The sequence below is a fragment of the Bos indicus x Bos taurus genome, chromosome 20 (assembly GCF_003369695.1).
Source record: "Bos indicus x Bos taurus breed Angus x Brahman F1 hybrid chromosome 20, Bos_hybrid_MaternalHap_v2.0, whole genome shotgun sequence".
NCBI classification, from domain to species: Eukaryota; Metazoa; Chordata; class Mammalia; order Artiodactyla; family Bovidae; genus Bos; species Bos indicus x Bos taurus.
The window spans coordinates 18024895-18045181 of NC_040095.1; the positions used below are offsets into that span (position 1 = coordinate 18024895).

General features: G+C 40.5%; 1 protein-coding gene across 2 annotated transcripts; it reads left to right on the forward strand.

The window, feature by feature from the left end:
* Positions 1-14360: 14360 nt before the first annotated feature.
* On the forward strand, positions 14361-18812 carry SMIM15 (small integral membrane protein 15). Of its 2 annotated transcripts, none has more exons than XR_003507148.1 (3): positions 14361-14821; positions 16080-16213; positions 17266-18812. XR_003507148.1 is itself a non-coding variant. In XM_027519936.1 (3 exons), exon 3 carries the CDS (start codon positions 17278-17280, stop codon positions 17500-17502), a length of 225 nt encoding a protein of 74 aa, XP_027375737.1. In that variant the 5' UTR covers positions 14818-15238; positions 16080-16213; positions 17266-17277; the 3' UTR covers positions 17503-18812. The 2 variants fall into 2 exon arrangements, 1 of the variants encoding a protein (XP_027375737.1); XM_027519936.1 differs by having other exon boundaries at positions 14818-15238.
* The last annotated feature ends 1475 nt before the right edge of the window (positions 18813-20287 follow it).

Genomic DNA, 20287 nt, shown 5'->3' on the forward strand with positions numbered 1-20287 from the left:
AATAGCAAAGTAATCCTCCTCTCCATATGCCACCCCCAGGGGTCATGTCCTCAGCCTCACTGGTTTCTATACCCTAGTTTTGTGTTCTGTCAACTCTCCCCACCACCCCTCTGAAATTGTTTCTGGAGTTCCTATTATTCAAATACGAACACACCATCTCCCTGCTTGTTCTTTAACGACTTGGTATCTTTACTTGTTGGTCTTTTGCCTGTAATGCCCCCTCTACCCCAAGTTCTTGCTAACTAGCCTTTTCTCTGTCAGGCCTTTTGTTGACATTATCAGGCGAGTTGGGTGTGTTTCCTTCTCGGGGCTTCTTGTATCACTTTGTGCATAACTCTACTGGGGCGTTCGCCACGGTGCTGTTGACACGTTGGTCTTCTCTTCCAACCTGTGAATGCAGGGCGAGCTCCTCATCCTGTTCAGAGTTATGTCGCCTATATCTGTCACTCAGAAGGGCTTAATACGTTGTTTCAGGTAAGTCACACTTTCTTCATTTACTCACTGGAATTGCCTGGGGAAGTTTTTTAAAAGACAGGCTTGGACCCCGCCCCCAAACCATTTCAAACTGAATTTTTTGAGGGCAAACCCAGGCACCTGTATTTTTTAAAAAACTTCCCTATTGTTTCTGACATTGTTAGTTGTTGAAAACCCCTGTGTTAAATTATTTTTCAGGAAATGCTAGTTAAAACTGTATCCTGAGCACATGAGTCTTGTGGTCTTTTGTGAGTTTTTATTTTTAAAGAGGACACTGTATTGATTATCTAGGGTTGAGTAACAAGTTACTCCAATATTCAGTAGCTTTCAATGACCAAAACTTCGTACCTCACAGCTTCTTTTGGTCAGAAACAGCAGCGCTCAGGGTTTCTCAGTCAAGAGATTGCGTTCCTGGTGTCAGCTGAGGCTGCTGCCATCTCAAGCCTAAACGGTGAAAGAGGGCTTCCATCCACATCCACGAGTGTGCTTTTGTCGGGGTTCGGGCCCTCATTGTCTGGTGGCCAGAAGCGTTCCTCAGTTCTCCTGCCTCTTCAGAGGGCAACTCAGAGCTTGGGAATCGGTTTCCTTTAAAGAGTGCAAGCAGGAGAGCCAGGAGAGGGCCAGCTAGATAGAAGCCAGAATCTTCCTGTACACTAATCCTGCTGGAATTGACATCCCATACTGTTGCAATACTCTATTAATCAGAAGCATGTGTTAGGTCTACCCCGAACTCAACAGGAGAGAATAACAAGGGTATGGATGTCAGGAAGTGGGTATCATTGGGAGCCATCTCAGAAGCTGCCTACCACAGACATTTAATGATACCTGGCTTAAAAATTAACCTACCTTAAAGGAATCCCAGCCTGATGGTCTTAACAGTAGGAGTATGCGCACTGTTGGTTTTCTCGTAAAACTGATCCAACCTGCTTTGACAGAAACGAACTAAAAGTAAACTGACCTGTGTACTTTCTAATAATAAATTTATATTTTTTTGTTTTTATTATCTAACTATAGATGCATTAATTTAAGGCCATTTATACAAGACAACGGGGCTTCCCAGGTGATACAATAGTAAATAATCCACCTGCCAAAGCAGGAGCTGCAGGAGACGCAGGTTCAATACCTAGTTCTGGAAGATCCCCTGGAGTAAGAAATGGCAACCAGCTCCAGTATTGTTGCCTGGGAAATTTCCATGGATAGAGGAGCCTGGCGGGCTACAGTCCATGGGATTGTAAAGAGTCAGACATGACTACGTCCGTACACACACACACACACACACACACACACACACACACAGACCAGTACTAAGGCAGGTCAGTTTGTGTGACTCCAGACTTCATATGGCTTTACGAAATACAGCAATGTGCTTTTCAAAGACAGTGCTCCTCTTTCTTATCCCGAACATCTTCCCAGTCATACAAATTCACTGAAGATAGGCCACTTTAAGGATTTAACATAAATTTTGATTTTAGTGAAGGGCTGCTGCTGCTGCTAAGTTGCTTCAGTCATGTCTGACTCTGTGTGACCCCATAGACAGCAGCCCACCAGGCTCCCCCATCCCTGGGATTCACCAGGCAAGAACACTGGAGTGGGTTGCCATTTCCTTCTCCAATGCATGAAAGTGAAAAGTGAAAGTGAAGTCACTCAGTCATGTCCGACTCTTTGCAACCCTTAGCAATCCCATGGACCGCAGCCTACCAGGCTCCTCCGTCCATGGGATTTGCCAGGTAAGAGTACTGGAATGGGGTGCCATTGCCTTCTCGTAGTGAAGGGCAGGCAACAGTAAATTTAAAGATAAAATACTGAGCAAAATTGGCAAGTTAATGTACAGATTTTACCCTGATCAGAATACTAAATTTTAATTTTACTTCACACTTTGGAAGGAAAAGCCAATGTATCGGGCAATATTGAATACTGATGTTAATAACCAAAATTTAAGCCTTCCTCATAGATCTTATCAATACTAAAGATTTAGCTTCTATTTCTGTTGGGACTACTCACCATTAATGCTAAGATGGCAAGCTGAAATTGCTTAACAATATTTAGCAAAACTATACAAATAAAGCAAAAAGAAATCTGTGTTAAGGCACAGATGACTTAGCATTCTTGAACCTGATGTTGACAGCATGCTTGCAGGAAATCCTAAACTCTTAATTTATATTCTAACTTCAAAATGCCACCTCCCAAAAATCAATGGGTTTTTGGTGCAGAGAGAAAGTGCTGGCCTTCCAGATTGAGTACTGCCCTTGACAGCACCTTTTCCTTGAATTGTTTCCTAAATATTTGTTCAAAAATACTAGTAGCTCATAAACTTGATGTAATTTTTAAAAGAATATGATCATAATGCAAGGTTATAAAAGACGTAACTGAGAAATTGTGCTTTAGGTACTTTACACATGGGCAGAAACAACTTATGAACGATCTATGTAGTTTGCTTTCAGAAAAATAAAACAGCACCATTGAGGGGAAATCCACTCTTCGCTTTAGCTGAGGTGGCAATTCTTCATATGATTATACTAAGACATGGATGATAAAGCCATGATCAGCTACTATTACCCAACATAAACAGTTCTGTTTCAACCACTGTGAATTATAGCAGACATAAGGATTAAAGCTAGTGACCTGGACTGTTGAAGCCCTTTAACCACTCATGCCCTGAGCCATTCAGTATTTGTGGCCTAGACATGCTTATTTGGGGCTTAAGTTTGAATTTATTAACCTTACTTAAAAGATGGTTTTTCCAGTTGCCAAGCTGAAAGGCTGGTTGAAAACAGACAGGTTATCTAAAAATCTGGTAAGTTTTTTTTTTCTTTTCACAGTAGTATGAGTTAGCAATTTCAAAACTACCTTTCATGTATTCTAGCCTTGAGCTACAGGATACACTGAGAACAGAAGCCAGGCTTCTTTCTGAAGGAGTTGCAAATATGAAAAAGGGAAAAACTAAAAAGTACTGATAGACTGCAATTGAAGGTATCTGTATAAACTGGTATAGCGATAAATACAGACATTTGTATGTATATCTGTGCTGAGAGGAACTATAAGCAATGACACAACAGGAGAAATGAGCAAACCCACAACTCAGATCATGGTCCTTGGATACCATTCTCCATGAAAAGAAAGCAGAGATCCTTGAAGAAATGGTTGACTCAAGAGCTGCAGCAGGGAAAGTACAAGTTGAGTTGGGAGCATCTGGTTACACCAAAAAGTAAGAAAGGGCTCAAAGAATGAGGAAGACACGACACATCTGGGGCTCCTGACTCACAAAGGACTGGCACTCCCATTGATCAAATCTAGGACAATGAGAACATCAAAATAAATAATGATGGCAATGGATTTTAATCTGTTAACTAAGAATTCATGAATCCATCTGTTATAAATAAATGAGTGACAGAGAAGGGAAGCACTGTTTATTAGAATGTCAACAAATACAGCCGGAATGGTGGGAGTTAGCAAATCCGGTCACTCAGCTGAAAAGGGTCTGAGGGAATGGATAGGTTTACTGTCCAGTGGTCAAATGATCAGTCTCTACAGGGCACAGTGATAGGCCAAGAGCTGTTTCTCAATGGGCATGCAATTATCTGCTGCAGATGGCATGACTGTGCTTCAGAATCCCAAGGGTCTGTGTCATGATTCTTCCAGTAGACTTGCCATAAATTCCGCACTGCATCTTTTCCCATCACGGATTCCACCAGGGTCTGCTGGATCGTATGGTCCAAATGTTAGTCAGGGCTGCTTACAGTGAAGCCAGGAGCTGTCACAGAGCCCTTTTCTGTTTTCAGCCCTATTCAAAGCTGGCCCCCTTCCTTGTCACCTGGCACATGAGCCAGAGCATTATTCCCAGTTGTAGAATGTGTTGATCCCAGAAGCAAAAGAGGCCTAGAAAGTTCCTACTTCCTTCTTTGTGGTTAAGGCTGCAAGACGCAGCAATTTGGCTTTCATTTTGGAGGGGATGTCCTGGCACTCCTCTGACCACTGGACCTCTAAACACTTTACTGAAGTATCTGGTTCCTGGAGCTTTGTGTTTATCTCCCATGCTCTGGAGTGCCTCTATCTTACCATGATCTTTGGCATGCCAGCCACCTTTTGCTTATCTGTCCAATCAGCATGATGTTGTCAATAAAAATGGACCTATGTAGTGTTCTGAGGGATATTGAAGTGGTTCATATTATGACTGAGAATGGGAGAGTTAATATAGCCCCAAGGCAAAACTCAAGTCACTGTTCTTAGTGAAAGTGAATTGTTTCTGATCCTCTATTCCAATTAGAATGCCAAAAAAAAAAAAAAATAAGGTATTGCCAAATCAGTGATGTACCACGTATCTGAGCCCTTATTAAATCTGTTCTAACAGTGAGTTCCACCATAGAACGCCTGTGATGAAGGCCATTACTTGGTTAAGTCTGCAGTAGTCTATAGTAATTCTTCAGGATCCATCCAGTTTATTTAGGGACCAGACTGGCAAATCAAAGACATAGGATTGGAATTAGCACCCGTGTATCCATTAGGTTTTAAGAGATTAGTGGTGACACTAATCTTCATTCCCCTAGATACAACACAGTGCCTGATTTACCGTCTTGGCAGGAGTGACGGAAGGTTTCGGAGGGTTCCCCTTGGCAAGCCATGCTATGGTAACTCCCACCTCCACAGACCAGGAACCCAGTGCAGCGGTTATCCAACTGCCACAAATAGCAATTTCAATTATGCACTGGGGACTAGGAAGTGACTCTTCCGTGGGTCCACGGATCCAGTGGGCCCACCGGGAAACTACTCGAGCTGGAAACCTGGTCTGGTAGACCCCCATTCTAACAGGAAGGCTGTGATGCTGCTTTAGATCTCTGAATACAAACATCAGTGCTGATCCTGTGATCAACAGTCTTCAAAATACCTGACTATTCTTTCCCTAAGGTACAGTCACTCAGATAGATAGCCACAGAGTCCTCTGAGGGAAGCTGTCTTGTATTTATGTACTTGCCATGGGTTTGGTAGGATTCTTCCTCCTAGGAACCCCTCCATACGTTCAGTTCTGGGTCTGAAAATCGTTTTAGGCCTGGCAACTAGTCAAGGGATCATGACTTTTTTATAACAGTGACTACCCTCAGCCTCTAGCTCTTTTTTTAAAAATGGTAATGGATGTTAATAAGCACCATTGTGGACAGCCCATCTATTTTCCCCCTAGGGAGGCTATTCTCTATTAGCTGTCTCCACAACTCCTCTGGAGTCAAGCTCCTTTGGCTGCAATGACCTTGCCAGTCATTAAGGTAATTGTGGCCTTCTAGCTTCTGGCAGTTAAGCAACACCACCTGGCCTCTATTTCTACAGGGCTCTGTCACTCCCATGGGTGTTAACGAGCCAGTTCTGTGGCTGCTTCTCTTACCTTCATCTCTGGCCTGCAGACTTGGTGATGTTGGTCTTTCTCTCAGCACTGTTTTCCTGATGGCCGTGGGTGAATGCCGTCTCCTCTGGGGACATTCGCAGAGCACAGTCCTCTGATGGATCTTCTGGTCCGGTATGCTCACTTTGCTCAGCCTCTTTATTCCTTCCTCTACAGTCTGCCAGTACCATTCAGACATTTCTCACTTCGCTAAGAATGGGCTTTTCCCCCCGGTTTCTAAAAATCCATCCCCTTAGCAAGTTTTCCCTGAACATCAGTATCTGAGTTTGTGCTGCTATAACAGAAGACCACAGTCTGAGTGATTTAAACAACAAACTTTTATTTCTCACGGTTCTGAAGGCTGGGAAGTCCAAGACTGAGGTGCTTGCCGATTTGGTGTCTGGGGAGAGCCCACTTCCTGGTTCACAAACAGCTGTCTCTTTGCTGTGTCTTCACGTGGTGGAAAGGACAGGCGAGCTGTCTGGGGCCTCTTACCTCCAAGTCACACGGGGGATTAGGTTTAAAGAGATGAATTTTGGGGCGACGCATTCAGTCTATAACAGAGTTCTTCTTGGGGTGTTAAATCCTCTATACCCCAGAAAGTGCCCCTCAGTCAATTAATTTGTATATATCTAATCTCACATTCTCGCCCCTTTGAAAAAAAAAAAACACCTTTAAAATCCAATCCCAGGAGTCCTGTCCTGGTTCCTGCCAGTAATGCCAGTTAAACCATGCAAATTTTTAGGAAAATAGTCTCTATCTTCCCTTATCAGGCCCAGCACATCCCAGCTGGGTTATGCTGGGATTTACCAGTGACTGGATTTGTTATTGGTTAATTATTGGCTTGACACTGGGGAAAGGAGGAGGAGGAGGGCAGGGTCAGGGAGGAGGGCTACTGCCTGTGGATAGGAGGCTTCTGCAGCATCTTCCAGCACAGCAAACATGTGAGTTTGCTAGAGAAAGGCTACTACCTCTGCAAGCCCTGATGGCCCAGAAGGAATAGGAGTCACAGGGACATCCATCCAGATGACCCCATCTGTGTTTAGGATCCTAGGCTTCTCCACCTTCATATTAACAGAACTGCCTTGGCGAAACTTTCAATGCTCAAATGTCTCTGGAGCCTTGTGACACTAAGAATTAGTAGGCTCTTCAGCTTGCAGTTCAACCAACTCTTGTCTTTCAACTCCAGGTGTTAAAGGCCTCTCTGTAAGCTTATCACAGAGGCTCTACAGCTCTCATACTTAGCTGTTAACTGCTTGTTAACAGCTCTGTGTCTCATTTTCCTTCAGCAGTGCTCCAATACAATTTAGCAGTAATCAGCCAACTCTGTTGTCTTTGTAGGTATCATTCCTCCCCTATTTTCCAAATACCTGCATAATCACACCTACCATAGTTTTCTCAAGTTTCTACCAGTGAAACCTTAACAGTTAATCTGCAACTTTATGCCAGGTGTGATGAGTGCCCCACCCGCCCACCAGGGTGACAACTTCTGGCCAGGTATTGAATGAGCCTGCTCTGAATCCCAATTTTATCCATCCCAGAAGCCAAGATGGGATTAAATGTGTAAGATGTCTATTACAGGAAATATCTGTGAGAGAAAATGGGGAAGGAGCTGGGCAAGACTGGGTAAACGGTCACGCCATGATGCAAGTGAAAGAGAGGGGAGGAAGTGTCCTAGACTGCAGTGTAGCTTAAGGAAGGCTTGGCAAGGCAATGGAGGAGTCCTTGACCCCTCACTGGCCATCAGAGGAGTCTTCTGTCTCCCAGAAACAGGCCTCAGTATCTCATTCAGTCACTGAGCTATGAAAGAAGCCATTTCCGAGCACAAAAGTAGTGATGGATTTCTCAGCACAGCAGCTGGGGCCCTTGGACAACTAAGCTCCTTGTAGTGGGCGTCTGTGGTGTGCATTCTCACAGCTGTCTCTGCAACCCAGCAAGAGGCAGAGCTGGGATCCAAACCAGGTAGTTTGGTTCCAGTCTATATTGTCTACCACTGCAGTAAGAAGGAGTTTTTTGGAGCTGCAGAGGTCTGAAATAAATGCTCCTCTATCATGTTGAAAATTTACACAGCAGGTTGGATCAGACTGGAAAAATCATTTTCCTCCTCTAAGGAGACTGTACTTCATTCCACAGATAGTAAAGTGGGGAGAGGGGCACATCACAGGTTAGTGTGCATGAATATACTCCATATGCATTGCATACACACATGAATAATTTACAGACCCATATGTAGCTGTAGCTTCTTGTAGTATAAAAGGGTTTCACAGACTTGAAAACAACTGCAACAAACAGTGATTTCTAGACTGCATATATGGTAAGATGATCGGAAAGTGCTGACAAAGCACTCATACCTTGTAGGATCCAAAAACTTGGGGGAAAAAATGGACTCAGACAAATTCATTTCCACTATTTACAATCATTATCACTCTTTATAAAATCTTTCTGTGGTACAAGGAAACGAAGATTTAATTTTTATTATTTTGTTACTAGTATTGAGAATTACCTTCTACTATTTTATGCAGAGGTACTTTTTTCAACATATGCTGTGTGTCAAATAGCTATATAGAGGCTACATGAAGAACTAAACCACTATTCCCTGGGAATCTGTGTAAGCTCTCAAGAATCAACTTACAAATGAGTTCTATAGAATTCAACCTTGTATAAAAAGATTACATGTTTCTTAACTAGTTAGTATTGCAAAAAAAACAGGTATTATTACTTCCACATTATGGACATGGAAACTAGGCACAGAAATATTAAATGATCTCTTTGGTCCACACAACATGATCAATTATGTACCTAGAAGGAGATTAAATCAGATTTGTCTACACCTATGAAGTGAAGTGGCTCAGTCGTATCCGACTCTTTGCGACCCCATGGTCTGTAGCCTGCCAGGCTCCTCCATCCATGGAATTTTCCAGGCAAGAATACTGGAATGGGTTGCCATTTCCTTCTCCGGGAGATCTTCCCAACCCAGGGATTGAACCCAGGTCTCCCGCATTGTAGGCAGATGCTTTTACCCTCTGAGCCACCAGGGAAGTCCCTGGTGGGGACTACATCTATATTCATTAATAATATAGTCTACAATTGCAGCAAAGCCTACAATAGAATATTGAAACCTAGAGATGAAAAGACTCTCAAGAGGACATTGGTCCAACTTCCTTACTACAGAGGACAGAAAATCAGCTGATCAAGGTCAATTCTAAAAATTAAGAACTCTAAATTCAAAGCCTCCAGAAACTCATCATATGCACCTCAATTATTTATTACACTTCAAGAGGACATATATGAATCACAAAGGAGTTTTTGGATTTCAGACTGTTTCACTTCCTGACTTAAAGCTTAAAAACGTAAGCCGTGAACTCAGCAAAAGCAATTTATGAATTTGGGACTAGGATATGTCTCTAAGTGATGGTTTAGGGAACTATATTTATAGCCTGGCACCAGTAAATTTTTGTTCACTTTTAAAACTAGATTCCAAATATACACGTTATACTCTGAGGGCTATTAAAGGCACAAGCTAGCTTTTAGAACTAGACTTTGGGATGCAATTCTAAACAATGATCTCCTATGTCCCCTAGTTCTGAATGATATATTATAGCACAAGATTTTAAAATAAACATAAAAATTGGAAGCAGTGGAAGAGTTTTACTACCAAATAACTACTGTTACATATCAAACATCTATGCTATGTTCTAGGTTCAAACACTTGATCTAGAGGCATATTATACTTGTGCCTTATTTCACCAGGTATCTTACTCCATGAACATATACAATAATGACAGGTACAGAATATCTGTTCTAAGAAAAATACATTCAAAAAGAAATGCAAGCATGCAAGTCAGGATGGATATTAACCCTGAGTATCAAATTTGGCTCCTGAGCTTCCTGTCAAATTGAAGAGAGGAAATACTCTTCCAATGAAAAAGTGGCTTCCAAAACTTTTTTTAAGAATCACATTCTAAAATATCTTAAATGGGACTTTATACACAAAGGGCCCTGTATGACACAGAGGCTGACATACCTGATAATATCATACAGCAAATATGGTTATATTTGATATGGTTACTTCGAGTAGTTTGCTTAAGTGAAGGTAGAATGTATAAAACTAAGTTGCTACTCAGTGAAGGTGATGCTGCTAGGGGCTGCTTTTGCAATACACATTGTCTTTACACTGAAGGACTCTTATACATGGGTTAGTTTTCTCAACTGGACAACAACTTCTATTTAATGGCTAGGAGACCCTAGCACAGAAACTAAAGGTGACCTGATATGGCTAATATTATTACATCATTTAGGGATAAGCCGAATATCTGAACTTCTAGATTCAGCAGGAAAGCTTAGTGTCTCCCACAACTTTAATAGGACTGCAACTCAAGGCTTCAGAAGAATTTAATGAAAATTTCACCTTTCCAAAAGGGAAATTAGTTTGCTGCATGTGCATGTAGAATACATTCTGGAGATATAGAATTGTAAACAGTTGCAGGGTTAAAAAGGTAGAACACCCAATGTTCAATCATGTGAAAAAACTTCTATAAACTACCCAAAGTATCAATACATATCACTCAAACACTCTGAAAAGTTTTTTAAATGTGCAGATAAGGCCATAGACAGCAAGGAATAATCAATGAGATAAGCATCTGCTATCTTTCTCTTGCAATCTGCATTGGGAATCATAAAGCTGGGAAATATCTAGAGAGGGCATCTAGCCTGCATAATATATACTCTTACCTCATTTTCAAAGATCTCTATTTAGATCTCTAGTCTAGCTTGTTGTTATCTTAAATCTTAGCACCTACAGTCTAGGACTAATTCCTTTTATCTTATCAATGAAGATGATAAATCACTAGGTTCCTTCAACATACTTTTTACATACTTGGAAATCCTTAAGCAACTAGTCTTCTTTCATTAACAAGATAACCATAATTATTTTTATCTTTCCGAAATACCTTATTTACTAATCTTTTCTGGGGCCTATTCTAACTGGGGCATCCCTTATTTCTTTCAAAATATACAATAACAGTTTGATACTTTAACATCAGCTTCAGATTCCCAGGATTTAGATTGTTTCATGATTCATTCAAACACTAACTTTATTTGTAAGTGGTAATGTTGTATCTTGGAATCAATTATTCAAAACAATATTTTAGGTACTGTGGTAACTGATCTCATCTAGCTTATATGATAGCAGGGAAAAGATAAACAATAAACCAGTAAACAAGATGTCAGACTGAAGTGTTGTGAGAAAAATAAAATAGGGGTAGAGAAGGCTTCTGTGAGGTACCATCTGATTTAAAATCTCTAGGAAGTAGCCCTGCAAGAACAATGTTCCAAGAAATTTTTGGCTAAGGTAAGTTTAGCTAGTTATTCTTACACACACACACACACACACACACACACATGCACATCCTTCTAAATTATATGACCTTTCACTGTTCCCTACTGAATCTTCTTGTTCTTATTTTGAAGACAAATTCTATCTTTTAAAAGCTTTTTATTACCTTCTTAACTGGTATATCCCATTACATTTAAGACACATGTCTTCTAATTTAAACAAGTATTTCATAATAATATCAGCCATTTATTTAGTTTATGATGTGCTTTTGCCAAATTACATTTAACAAAAAAGGGTGAAAACTAACAATATTTGAAGGAAAAAAAAGCCTTTGTGTTACTGAAATTTCCAAAAAATAATACTTGGGTGATGCTTTCTTTGTAGGGAAAATAAGCAAGTAAGTGTTAGTCACTCAGTTGTGTCTTTGCGACCCCATGGACTGCAGCTGGCCAGGCTCCTCTGTCCTTGGGACAGGCTGAAAGCATATTGGCAGAGTATGACCCGTTCAGAAGATGAGGCAGAAGGGAGGATGGAAGATGGAGTGAATCACTGATGGGTTGGTCTAATAGCAGTGAAAGTGCCCAAGAGAGAAGTAGAGCTTAACAGACAGGTCACGGATGTATGTGGGATGAAGAAGCAAATCAACTGGCAAGGTTGGAGAAAACCTACACCACACTAGCTCTTTGAGACATGCTGCCACCACCTGGGCAATGGGCAATTTGAAGTATGGCAAGATTTTCTTGTGATTATTAGTTAAATCAACAATTATAGAATAAAAAATTTACTTTCATTTTATGAGATCAGCATTTTGTCTAATCTCTGGAATTAAACAAGAGCAGTGCTTTTTTGGGCCAGATCTGTTTAGAACTCTGCTCTACTTTTTAAGTCTCTGGTCCCGTATCTGTAAAACAGGTATAATACCATCCTGCAGAGTTTAGTCTCAGCAATAGTGATAAGAGATGCAAAGCATCTAGCCTAGTAGCTGGAACACAGCAGTCAATAAATAGCCTTTAAACATTACAATTCTGCAGTATAATCTTCCAAATATCACTAAAACCTATGACCTTCCTAGTTACATGTACCTATTATTTTTACATAAATGTGCCTAATAAGAAATCTATCTGCATTGTGTTTTAATGGTAGGAAAAAACTCATAAAATAAAACTTAGGGAAGAAACCAATTCTACCAAAAACAAAACACAAATTGTTAAGCAGGTAAGAAAACTCTTAAAATCTTTAGTTAAGTCTAGATTATTATAAGAGAATCTTATGGAGGTTTGTCATTCACAATTTTGACATAAGTCAGGGTGAAACATACCACCTAAGAGAGAAAGACTTTTAAACAGAACTAATGAAAGATGAGTTCTTACTTAATAATTATTAAGAGTAAAAAACTTAAAAATTTGGAAGGCTCCATTTTCAAACTATAATTGCAACAGAGTAACTGGTATGGATATGATGTGATATGATACAAAGTAATTATTCTTCTTCAAAGACAACCCTCATTAATTAAAGTGTAAGCTTTAGTTATTTCAGTTAAAGCTACATGAATGGTTAAGATTTTATTTCTTAAATAAAAATACAAGCAGACCTTATTTCCATGTTATTCTAAGTAAATTCTGAAAGACATCTGAGAGAGAACACTCAATTAAGAATCTTTCAAATAAAGAACAAGCCCTTATGAAAATTGGCCATGATGTTTCCATTAAATTCCTTATTCTGCTGCTGCTTATGAAGCTGAAATAAGAAAAATGGCCAAATCCAGTTTAATCAATAGAATTTTCAAGCTGAAAGAACCCCAGGGATAATCTAACAGCTTTCCAAATACAAAAGAGGAAACTTTTTCAGAGTATCAGATCACCAGAGACAAGGCCTGTGAATCACAACTCACAAGCTAAAACTCCTGACTCTAGAAAGTAGCCTGCACTGTCTGAACCAATCTCGACACCACCTTTCATTAAGGCAAGTCAGGTAGCTGTCGGGAGCTTAGCTGTGGCAACTTCTACGCTATTCCTGGGCTTGTAGCCATTCCTGGAACTGGAAAGGAGACCAGTAATATTAGACAGTGAAAGCCTGATTGACACTAGCGCCAAAGAGCTACAGACGCTTCCTTCTTACGTGCCTTTCCATCCACTCCCATGCATTTCACAAGGGACCCAGCAGAGCGAATTACTGGGGAGGCAGTCATCAGGAAAACTGTCTAACCATGATTAAAATAACACATACTGGTCTCTGGAGTGAAGGACGTTAAAATAAATCCTGATCCTCTCCTGGAACTACTATTTGGGCAAGTTAAAAAAAAAAAAACCAAAAAACCCCACAAAGTCTTACTGCCAGCAAGTCAAGTTTTCTGTACACACAATCCAATGACTGAGTCTGCTTTTTCTGGCTACTCCAGGTACAGGCTAGGTCCAAGCAGCACAAGCTTTGAAACCATCATCCAAGTTTTCAAACAAGAATGAGTAAGAAAACAACTGCTACTAATACAACATACAAACATTAACATATGCCCAACAAACAGTATTTTAGATCATTAGATTATTTGCCAAAAGTCTGTTCCCTGGTAAATAATGGTTACTGTTGTTATCCCTAAACTAGTTATACATGTCACAGCTTGCTCCTCAAAGAGAACATTCTATAGTCTTTCAAGAATAAAAACCTGCTTTATTTGGCACACACCAGTGAAGAGGTCTTGCAACATTTGAAGAGGTAGTCAAACAGAGCAGTTCAGTGCAAGAGATCACAAAACTTGATCACCAACCAAACCCAAGTTAATCTCTCAGTTCCTGTAGATTAGAAGACAATGAGAACTCACTCTTTCTGCTTGTTGACTTTTGAATCTCTTTATTTGTGCACTGAAAGAACAAGTACCTCTATGGGAACTCTATGCCCACACAGTTTAATTATTTATCAAGTTGACTTTGGGCAAATATCGATCATTCTTTTGTGAAAAGAGGTTCTTAAGTTGAAACAACAAAAACTCTTCTTCACACAGCATGGCTGCATTTTCCCTTAGAAACAACGTTCAGTGGACCCACCACGGTCCTGCTGCGCTTGGTCTCCTCGACGTGAGGCTTTAACTATTGTCCAACCAGAAGAGGAGAGGGTCAAAGAGTGGACGTGAACCAGAGGAACTCGCTAGAATCCTTCAGGAGTCGCTGGGTGTGACCTTCACCTTGGCTCTGGGCGGTTTGTGGGGACCAACTCCTTTCTTGGCCGCCGTTCCTTGGTCGGAGTTTCCGGGGGTCACGGACCTCACCCACCAGGGCCCTCCACCCTTGGCCAGGCTCCCGCAGGGGAGCGGCTGTTCTCCTGATGACCTCGGGGGCAAAAGTAGGGGGTCCTCAGCGCTTCCAGACCGGCTCCCAGAGACCGGAGCCCACCCGCGCCTCAGGCAGGAGGCGCGGGACTCGGGCTTCGGGCCAGACACCAGCCGGGCGCCGCCGCTCACCTCGAGCGGCCTCACCTGCCTCTCCCCGGAAACCCAGGCGCCGCCCCACCCTCCCCGCTTTCCCGGGACCCACACAGCAATGGCGCAGCCGGAAACTGGCCCCGCGACTTCCTCAGGCCGGATCCGGGCGAGGGCCGGCCTGTGGGCGGGTTGGGAGAGTCGCGGCTTCCGCCTTCCTGCTTCCGGCCTGGAGGTGAGTCGTGAGTTGGGGTCCGAACCCTTCGTCCCCGGCGAGGTGAAGGGGAGGCGGTTGGGGGTCGCTGCCGCGCCCTTGCCCCGGTGCTCAGCGGAGGTGGCTACGGCGCCGGCGGCCCAGGGTGTGGCGGGGACGACGCCGGCTGTTCGAGCCCTGCCGGGCCCGCGCGCGCCGAGGCGGAGGGTCGGGGAAGCGTGGCCCCAGAGGCGGGCCACCGGGTAGGGTGAGCGAGGGGAAAACACAAGGAAAGGAAAGTGCGGGTGGCTGTGAAGTGCCCTCAGCTTCAGGCGCCGTGCGGGTCTGATCCGAAGATCATGCCTGGTGGATCCTTTCCGGAAGGAAGAAGAAGAATATTTATTCCTTAAAGTGTGGAGGGCGCTTGCACCTGGGGTCCGAAATTGAGGTGCACGGGAGGTGTGTATCGTGTGGATGGTAACTCCTTTTTCTGTATTAATGTCTAAAACTCTGCCATAACTAGGTCCTTTACTTCCCCCTTTCTCTTTATTGCAAAGTTCTTTTGCAGGTCTCTGAATCTTGGATTAGTTAATTCATTACTGGGCTGGAGAAGCTGAAAAAACAGATGGGGATCTGTAGAGTCTAGTCTTCACTGTGTGGGTGGGGCGTACGAATTGAGGGTGGGGGAAGGCTAGGAACTTTAACGGTAAAGGAACTTTGTGTCTTCAGGTAAAAATATGAAGGAATTGTGATAGGGTATAATTAAATCTAGTCATGGTAGTTTTGTTTAGGTAATGGAATTGTAGGTGACATATTTTGTTTTGCTTATCTCTGATTTTTCTGTAAAGGACACAAATTATATAATGAGACTAAAAAACCTTTTAAAGAGTAAAGCGGTGTTCGATTTTGAAATTAGTAAGGCCCTCCCTTACTGACTCAAAATGAAACAAACCTAACCCTCTAAAAATATAAAAAGTACTAGGAATGGATATGCTGCAGCAGATCAGTTAGCTTTTTATGTGAGTGAGCTTTCTAAATTTATTGTTGAAATAAGTAACTGAGTGAAATATTTGATCCCCAGTAATTAGGAGCTTCTTCCAGGGCATTTTAGTTGTGTAATTATGTCTTAAGATTATAAAGAAATAGATACTGAATGTATTTAATATGCCAGGCAACTTTACATGTTATTTATAGGTTGCATATAATTTACAGTTTTAACATTTAAAATTGTATTATGATTTATTCCTTAAGGTTGTGACTTCACGGTTTTTCTTTTGTCTATTCTTTTCAACCCAACCAGTATATAGAATTTAAACCTTCTCTCAGAAGTGTATTGGTGAAGTTAAAGAAGAAGACAGCCAACCAAAGGTCATCTGAAATTGTGACTGGCTGATAATCCCAGGACAAAATTAGAGACCACTACTCAAGCATAAGGTACATGACTTTTTAAATCCCAGCTATTCTAATTCTGCACTTTGAATGGAGATTGACACAAACATGAAAGGTTGAAAAGTCTCTGGGGGCAAAATAGAAAATATCACTCAAATCCACAACATCCTGATTTGCAAGATGGCCCTTCTTTACTAACTCAATGGAACAACAGGCATGGGACCTGTAACGGTTAATTTTCTCATCTGTTAAGTTTGTTCTCATTTACTATATTATGTCTTCAAAGTTGAAGGAGGGCATAAAATTGGCATGTCATCTTTTGCTTTTCTCTCTCTGCATATGAATGGATAATATCATGGTTCCCTTACCTTCTTGTTTCATTTCAGAAACAGCCATCCATTATGTCCCTTTCTCCAGGCATTTCCCATACTTTTGACTTTGAGACACCAAATTTGATGATTGTACTTTTGTTGTGGAGGTTTAGTTGTCGTGTTTCACTTTTGCAACCTCATGGACTGTAGCCCACCAGGCTCCTCTGTCCACGGGATTCTCCAGGCATGAATACTGGAGTGGGTTGCCATTTCCTTCTCCAGGGGATCTTCCTGACCCAGGGATCAAACCCATGTCTCCTGCATTGCAGGCAGATTCTTTACTGACTGAACCACCACTTTTGTTAATTAGAACTTAATAAGGCTGTGTGAGAAAATGACATATGGGATTCAGCTGTTCCCTGGAATAAGCACATAAAACTCAAGATTCTTATAAAACTCTGCTGCTAAAGTTTGTCTTGAGTGTAGGAGGCATGTGAGAATGCATAATCCTTACAACAGATTCCACATACTTTTTTTTTTCTCTTCTGTATCTTCACATCTTTTAAGTCTCACTCTTCTTGTTGTCTTAAGTGAATTATTTTTTCTTATTGGCAATATTAGTCCTTATTAAAATAGTACTAATTAGCACTTTTTAAAACCAAACAAAAAAACTGTTGAGTGATAATAGAATTCTGATTTAACTGTTTGGTGTAACCTTTTAAAAATTTGATTAACCACATAATCTTTTCTCTTGTCTTCCCCCCCCCTTCCCACCCCTTTCCTAAGGCCTCCACGAAGATGTTTGATTTAAAGGCTTGGGCTGAGTATGTTGTGGAATGGGCTGCAAAGGACCCATATGGCTTCCTTACAACAGTTATTTTGGCTCTGACTCCATTGTTTCTAGCAAGTGCTGTGCTGTCTTGGAAATTGGCCAAGATGATTGAGGCCAGGGAAAAGGAGCAAAAGAAGAAACAAAAACGTCAAGAAAATATTGCAAAAGCTAAACGACTAAAAAAGGATTGAAGGAATGAACAGGCTGTGCGTCCAGAGGAAAATTGTTCGGAAAATTATGCATCTTTGAAAGGACCTATTAAGGTTTCTTTTTGGATCTTATGACAGTATTACTAAATGAAGTCTGAGTCTGTGGAAGAATGTCAGTTCTCACCTGTACTGTAGCAACTTTTCAGCTTCGGCATAGAACTCTGTTGACAGTTACTGTAAATTGGGATTTATTATGCTACAGATTCTTATAACTGACTTTCATTTGCCTTTTTGCAGCTTATGTGTGAATACTAAAATGAAAACATCCTGTGAAGAAAAGTGGCTTTAGATTATGAACTCTATTCAAAAATGGCTTAAAATGTCCTGTTCTGGACAAAGATTAAGAATGTAAAAATCAAGAGTTGTTCTGAGCAGAAAAGCGTGGTTTGGCTTAAAAGATACATGGTGTATTAATTACATCTCTTTATCATTATTACTTATTTCTTGGAATAGAATCATTTCTGGTTTCCTCAAAGCAAAATAATATTATTCAATGAGTACTTCTTTATTATCTGTATTTTTCTTATTTTAGCTTTTGAGATACTGGTAATTACCAGATAGTCTGCATTTTAAAAAATCTAATTTTATAAAGAATTGTCTTGACTATGTAGAATACCACCTACTGGATATAATCATTTTTGTACTTATGAACACTGCCATTTTCTTAGAGATGACTCGAGTAGAGTAACACTATGATTTAAAGCTTAAGAGTAAAAATGCCAAACCTTGGAACCAGTTTATTCTCACTTATGCTAAGTAGAAATGTGAAGTAGTTAACATGTCTTATCAGATAATTTGCTGATTATATAGATACCACTTTTGTTTTTTATTCCTTTCTTTGGTTTAATTCATGTGGTGGTTATGTCCTTTACTTTTTGATCAGACAGATTCACAGTGAAAATTAAAATTTCAACTTTCTTTTAAGGAACTTTTAAAGAGTTACAGTTATATGTCATAAATGGTAAACAATATCCTCTTAATATTTGGAAAAATTTTGTTTGCATTGTATTAATTGGGTGAAAAAGGTGTAAATTGTGTCAAAATGAGAATGTTATAATTAGAAATAAAGAGGTAAAGGATATTTCCTTCAGTTAAATAGTATAATTGGAACTTTTTACTCTTTAACCTGGCTTTTTTAAATGCATGGTTGATAATTTTGTTTTCAGTAATTAATAGCTTATTAATGTTTTCCTCACCTCTAATAATGAATTTTAATTTGCAAAAAATTGTCCAATAGCTTTAATTTAAAAATGAAACTAGATATTGAAATAAATTTGATACTTTTTTATAAAGAGGTCCTGAGCTTTTTTGGGGGGAAGGGATAATAATTCAGGTTAGGTATGTTATAGAAGTTAAACCTTTCAAAGGGTTATGAGTTTCATTTGTAGACAAGCATACAGCTGACCCTTGAACACAGGGTTAGGAGCATTTGCCCTCCCTCGCAGTTGAAAATAGCTTCCAGTGGACCCTCACCATACACTGTTCCTACGTGCGGATTCTCTGTATCTGCAGTTCCTCATCCATGGACTCGACCAGCCCTGGATCACACAGTATTGTAGTACTATTTTTTTTTCCCCAGTGCACCAGCCCCTGTAGTACTTACTACTGAAAAAAGTCTGTATCAGTGACCCCACACAGTTTGCACTCATGTTCTTCAAGGGTCAACTGTACTTGTAAAAGTTGAGAGCAGTGTTTCTCCAGTCTGAGAACCTAAGGACCTCTGAGAATGTTTATGGACTGGTTTGAACAATACTTAATTACTATTGTTTTAGGTTGTCAGTTTCTTCTTGATGCCAGCCCAAGCAACACACTGCAACTCTAGGCACTGAAATAATTGTGTTTAATTACAAACTAGTTATTCAGGTGATCTAGGATGTGCTTTTTATATTATTGAAATTAAAAGTTTTAGTTATCTATTAAAGCTATGGTTTCATTGTTCATTTTGACAGTTAAAAGGTATTTAAATAACATAGGCTTTTCCATGGTTCCTCTTGGTCTTAATACAATTTTGTATTTCTTTGACATAGGCTGTTTGTTATTTCTTCAGCTTTTCCCAACGTTTATGGAGCCATTTTATACATTTGAGATCAACAAGGATTTACAGTATTTGTGTCTGTATGTTGTGTGTGTTGCAGGGGTAGGGATGTATTATATCCTGATAAACCCATTACAGATTGAAAATTTACCGAATAATGAACTGAAAGTCAAAAACAGGATGGTTGTGTGGGAACAGGACGAGTGTGTGGGTAGCAGTTGTTTACTTGCGATTGCGTGACTGACTGGCAGCTGTGGCTCCGTGCCACTGCTCAGCATCAAGAGTGTCCTAGCGTATGCCACTAGCCTGAGAAAAGATCAAACTTCAACAGTTTCTGTTCAGTATCATAAAGTTGAAAAATTAAGTTGGGGACTTAATTATTACGGGGTTTGATAACTTAATTATTGTGAGGTTTGATATTCTTCAGAAAAATCACTCTGTTGTTATACTATTACAGTTGAATCCCATTTACTGTTACCCAGAATACTTCTTTTAAAACTACCAATCTGTTAGTTGTTTCTGAAGTTCTTAGAAGTAGTATAATTAATTACCTTTTATGGGTGGTTTTGAAGGAAAAACAGACTGCCTATAACAAACATTATACTGCCTCCCTCCCCAAAAGTTTGTGCATCAGAATTTGACCCATAGTGTCCTGTGGTAAACTTCAGTATGGTGTTATTATATCAGATACACCAGGGCATTTTAAACTTATTTCCTGACATCACGGGAGCA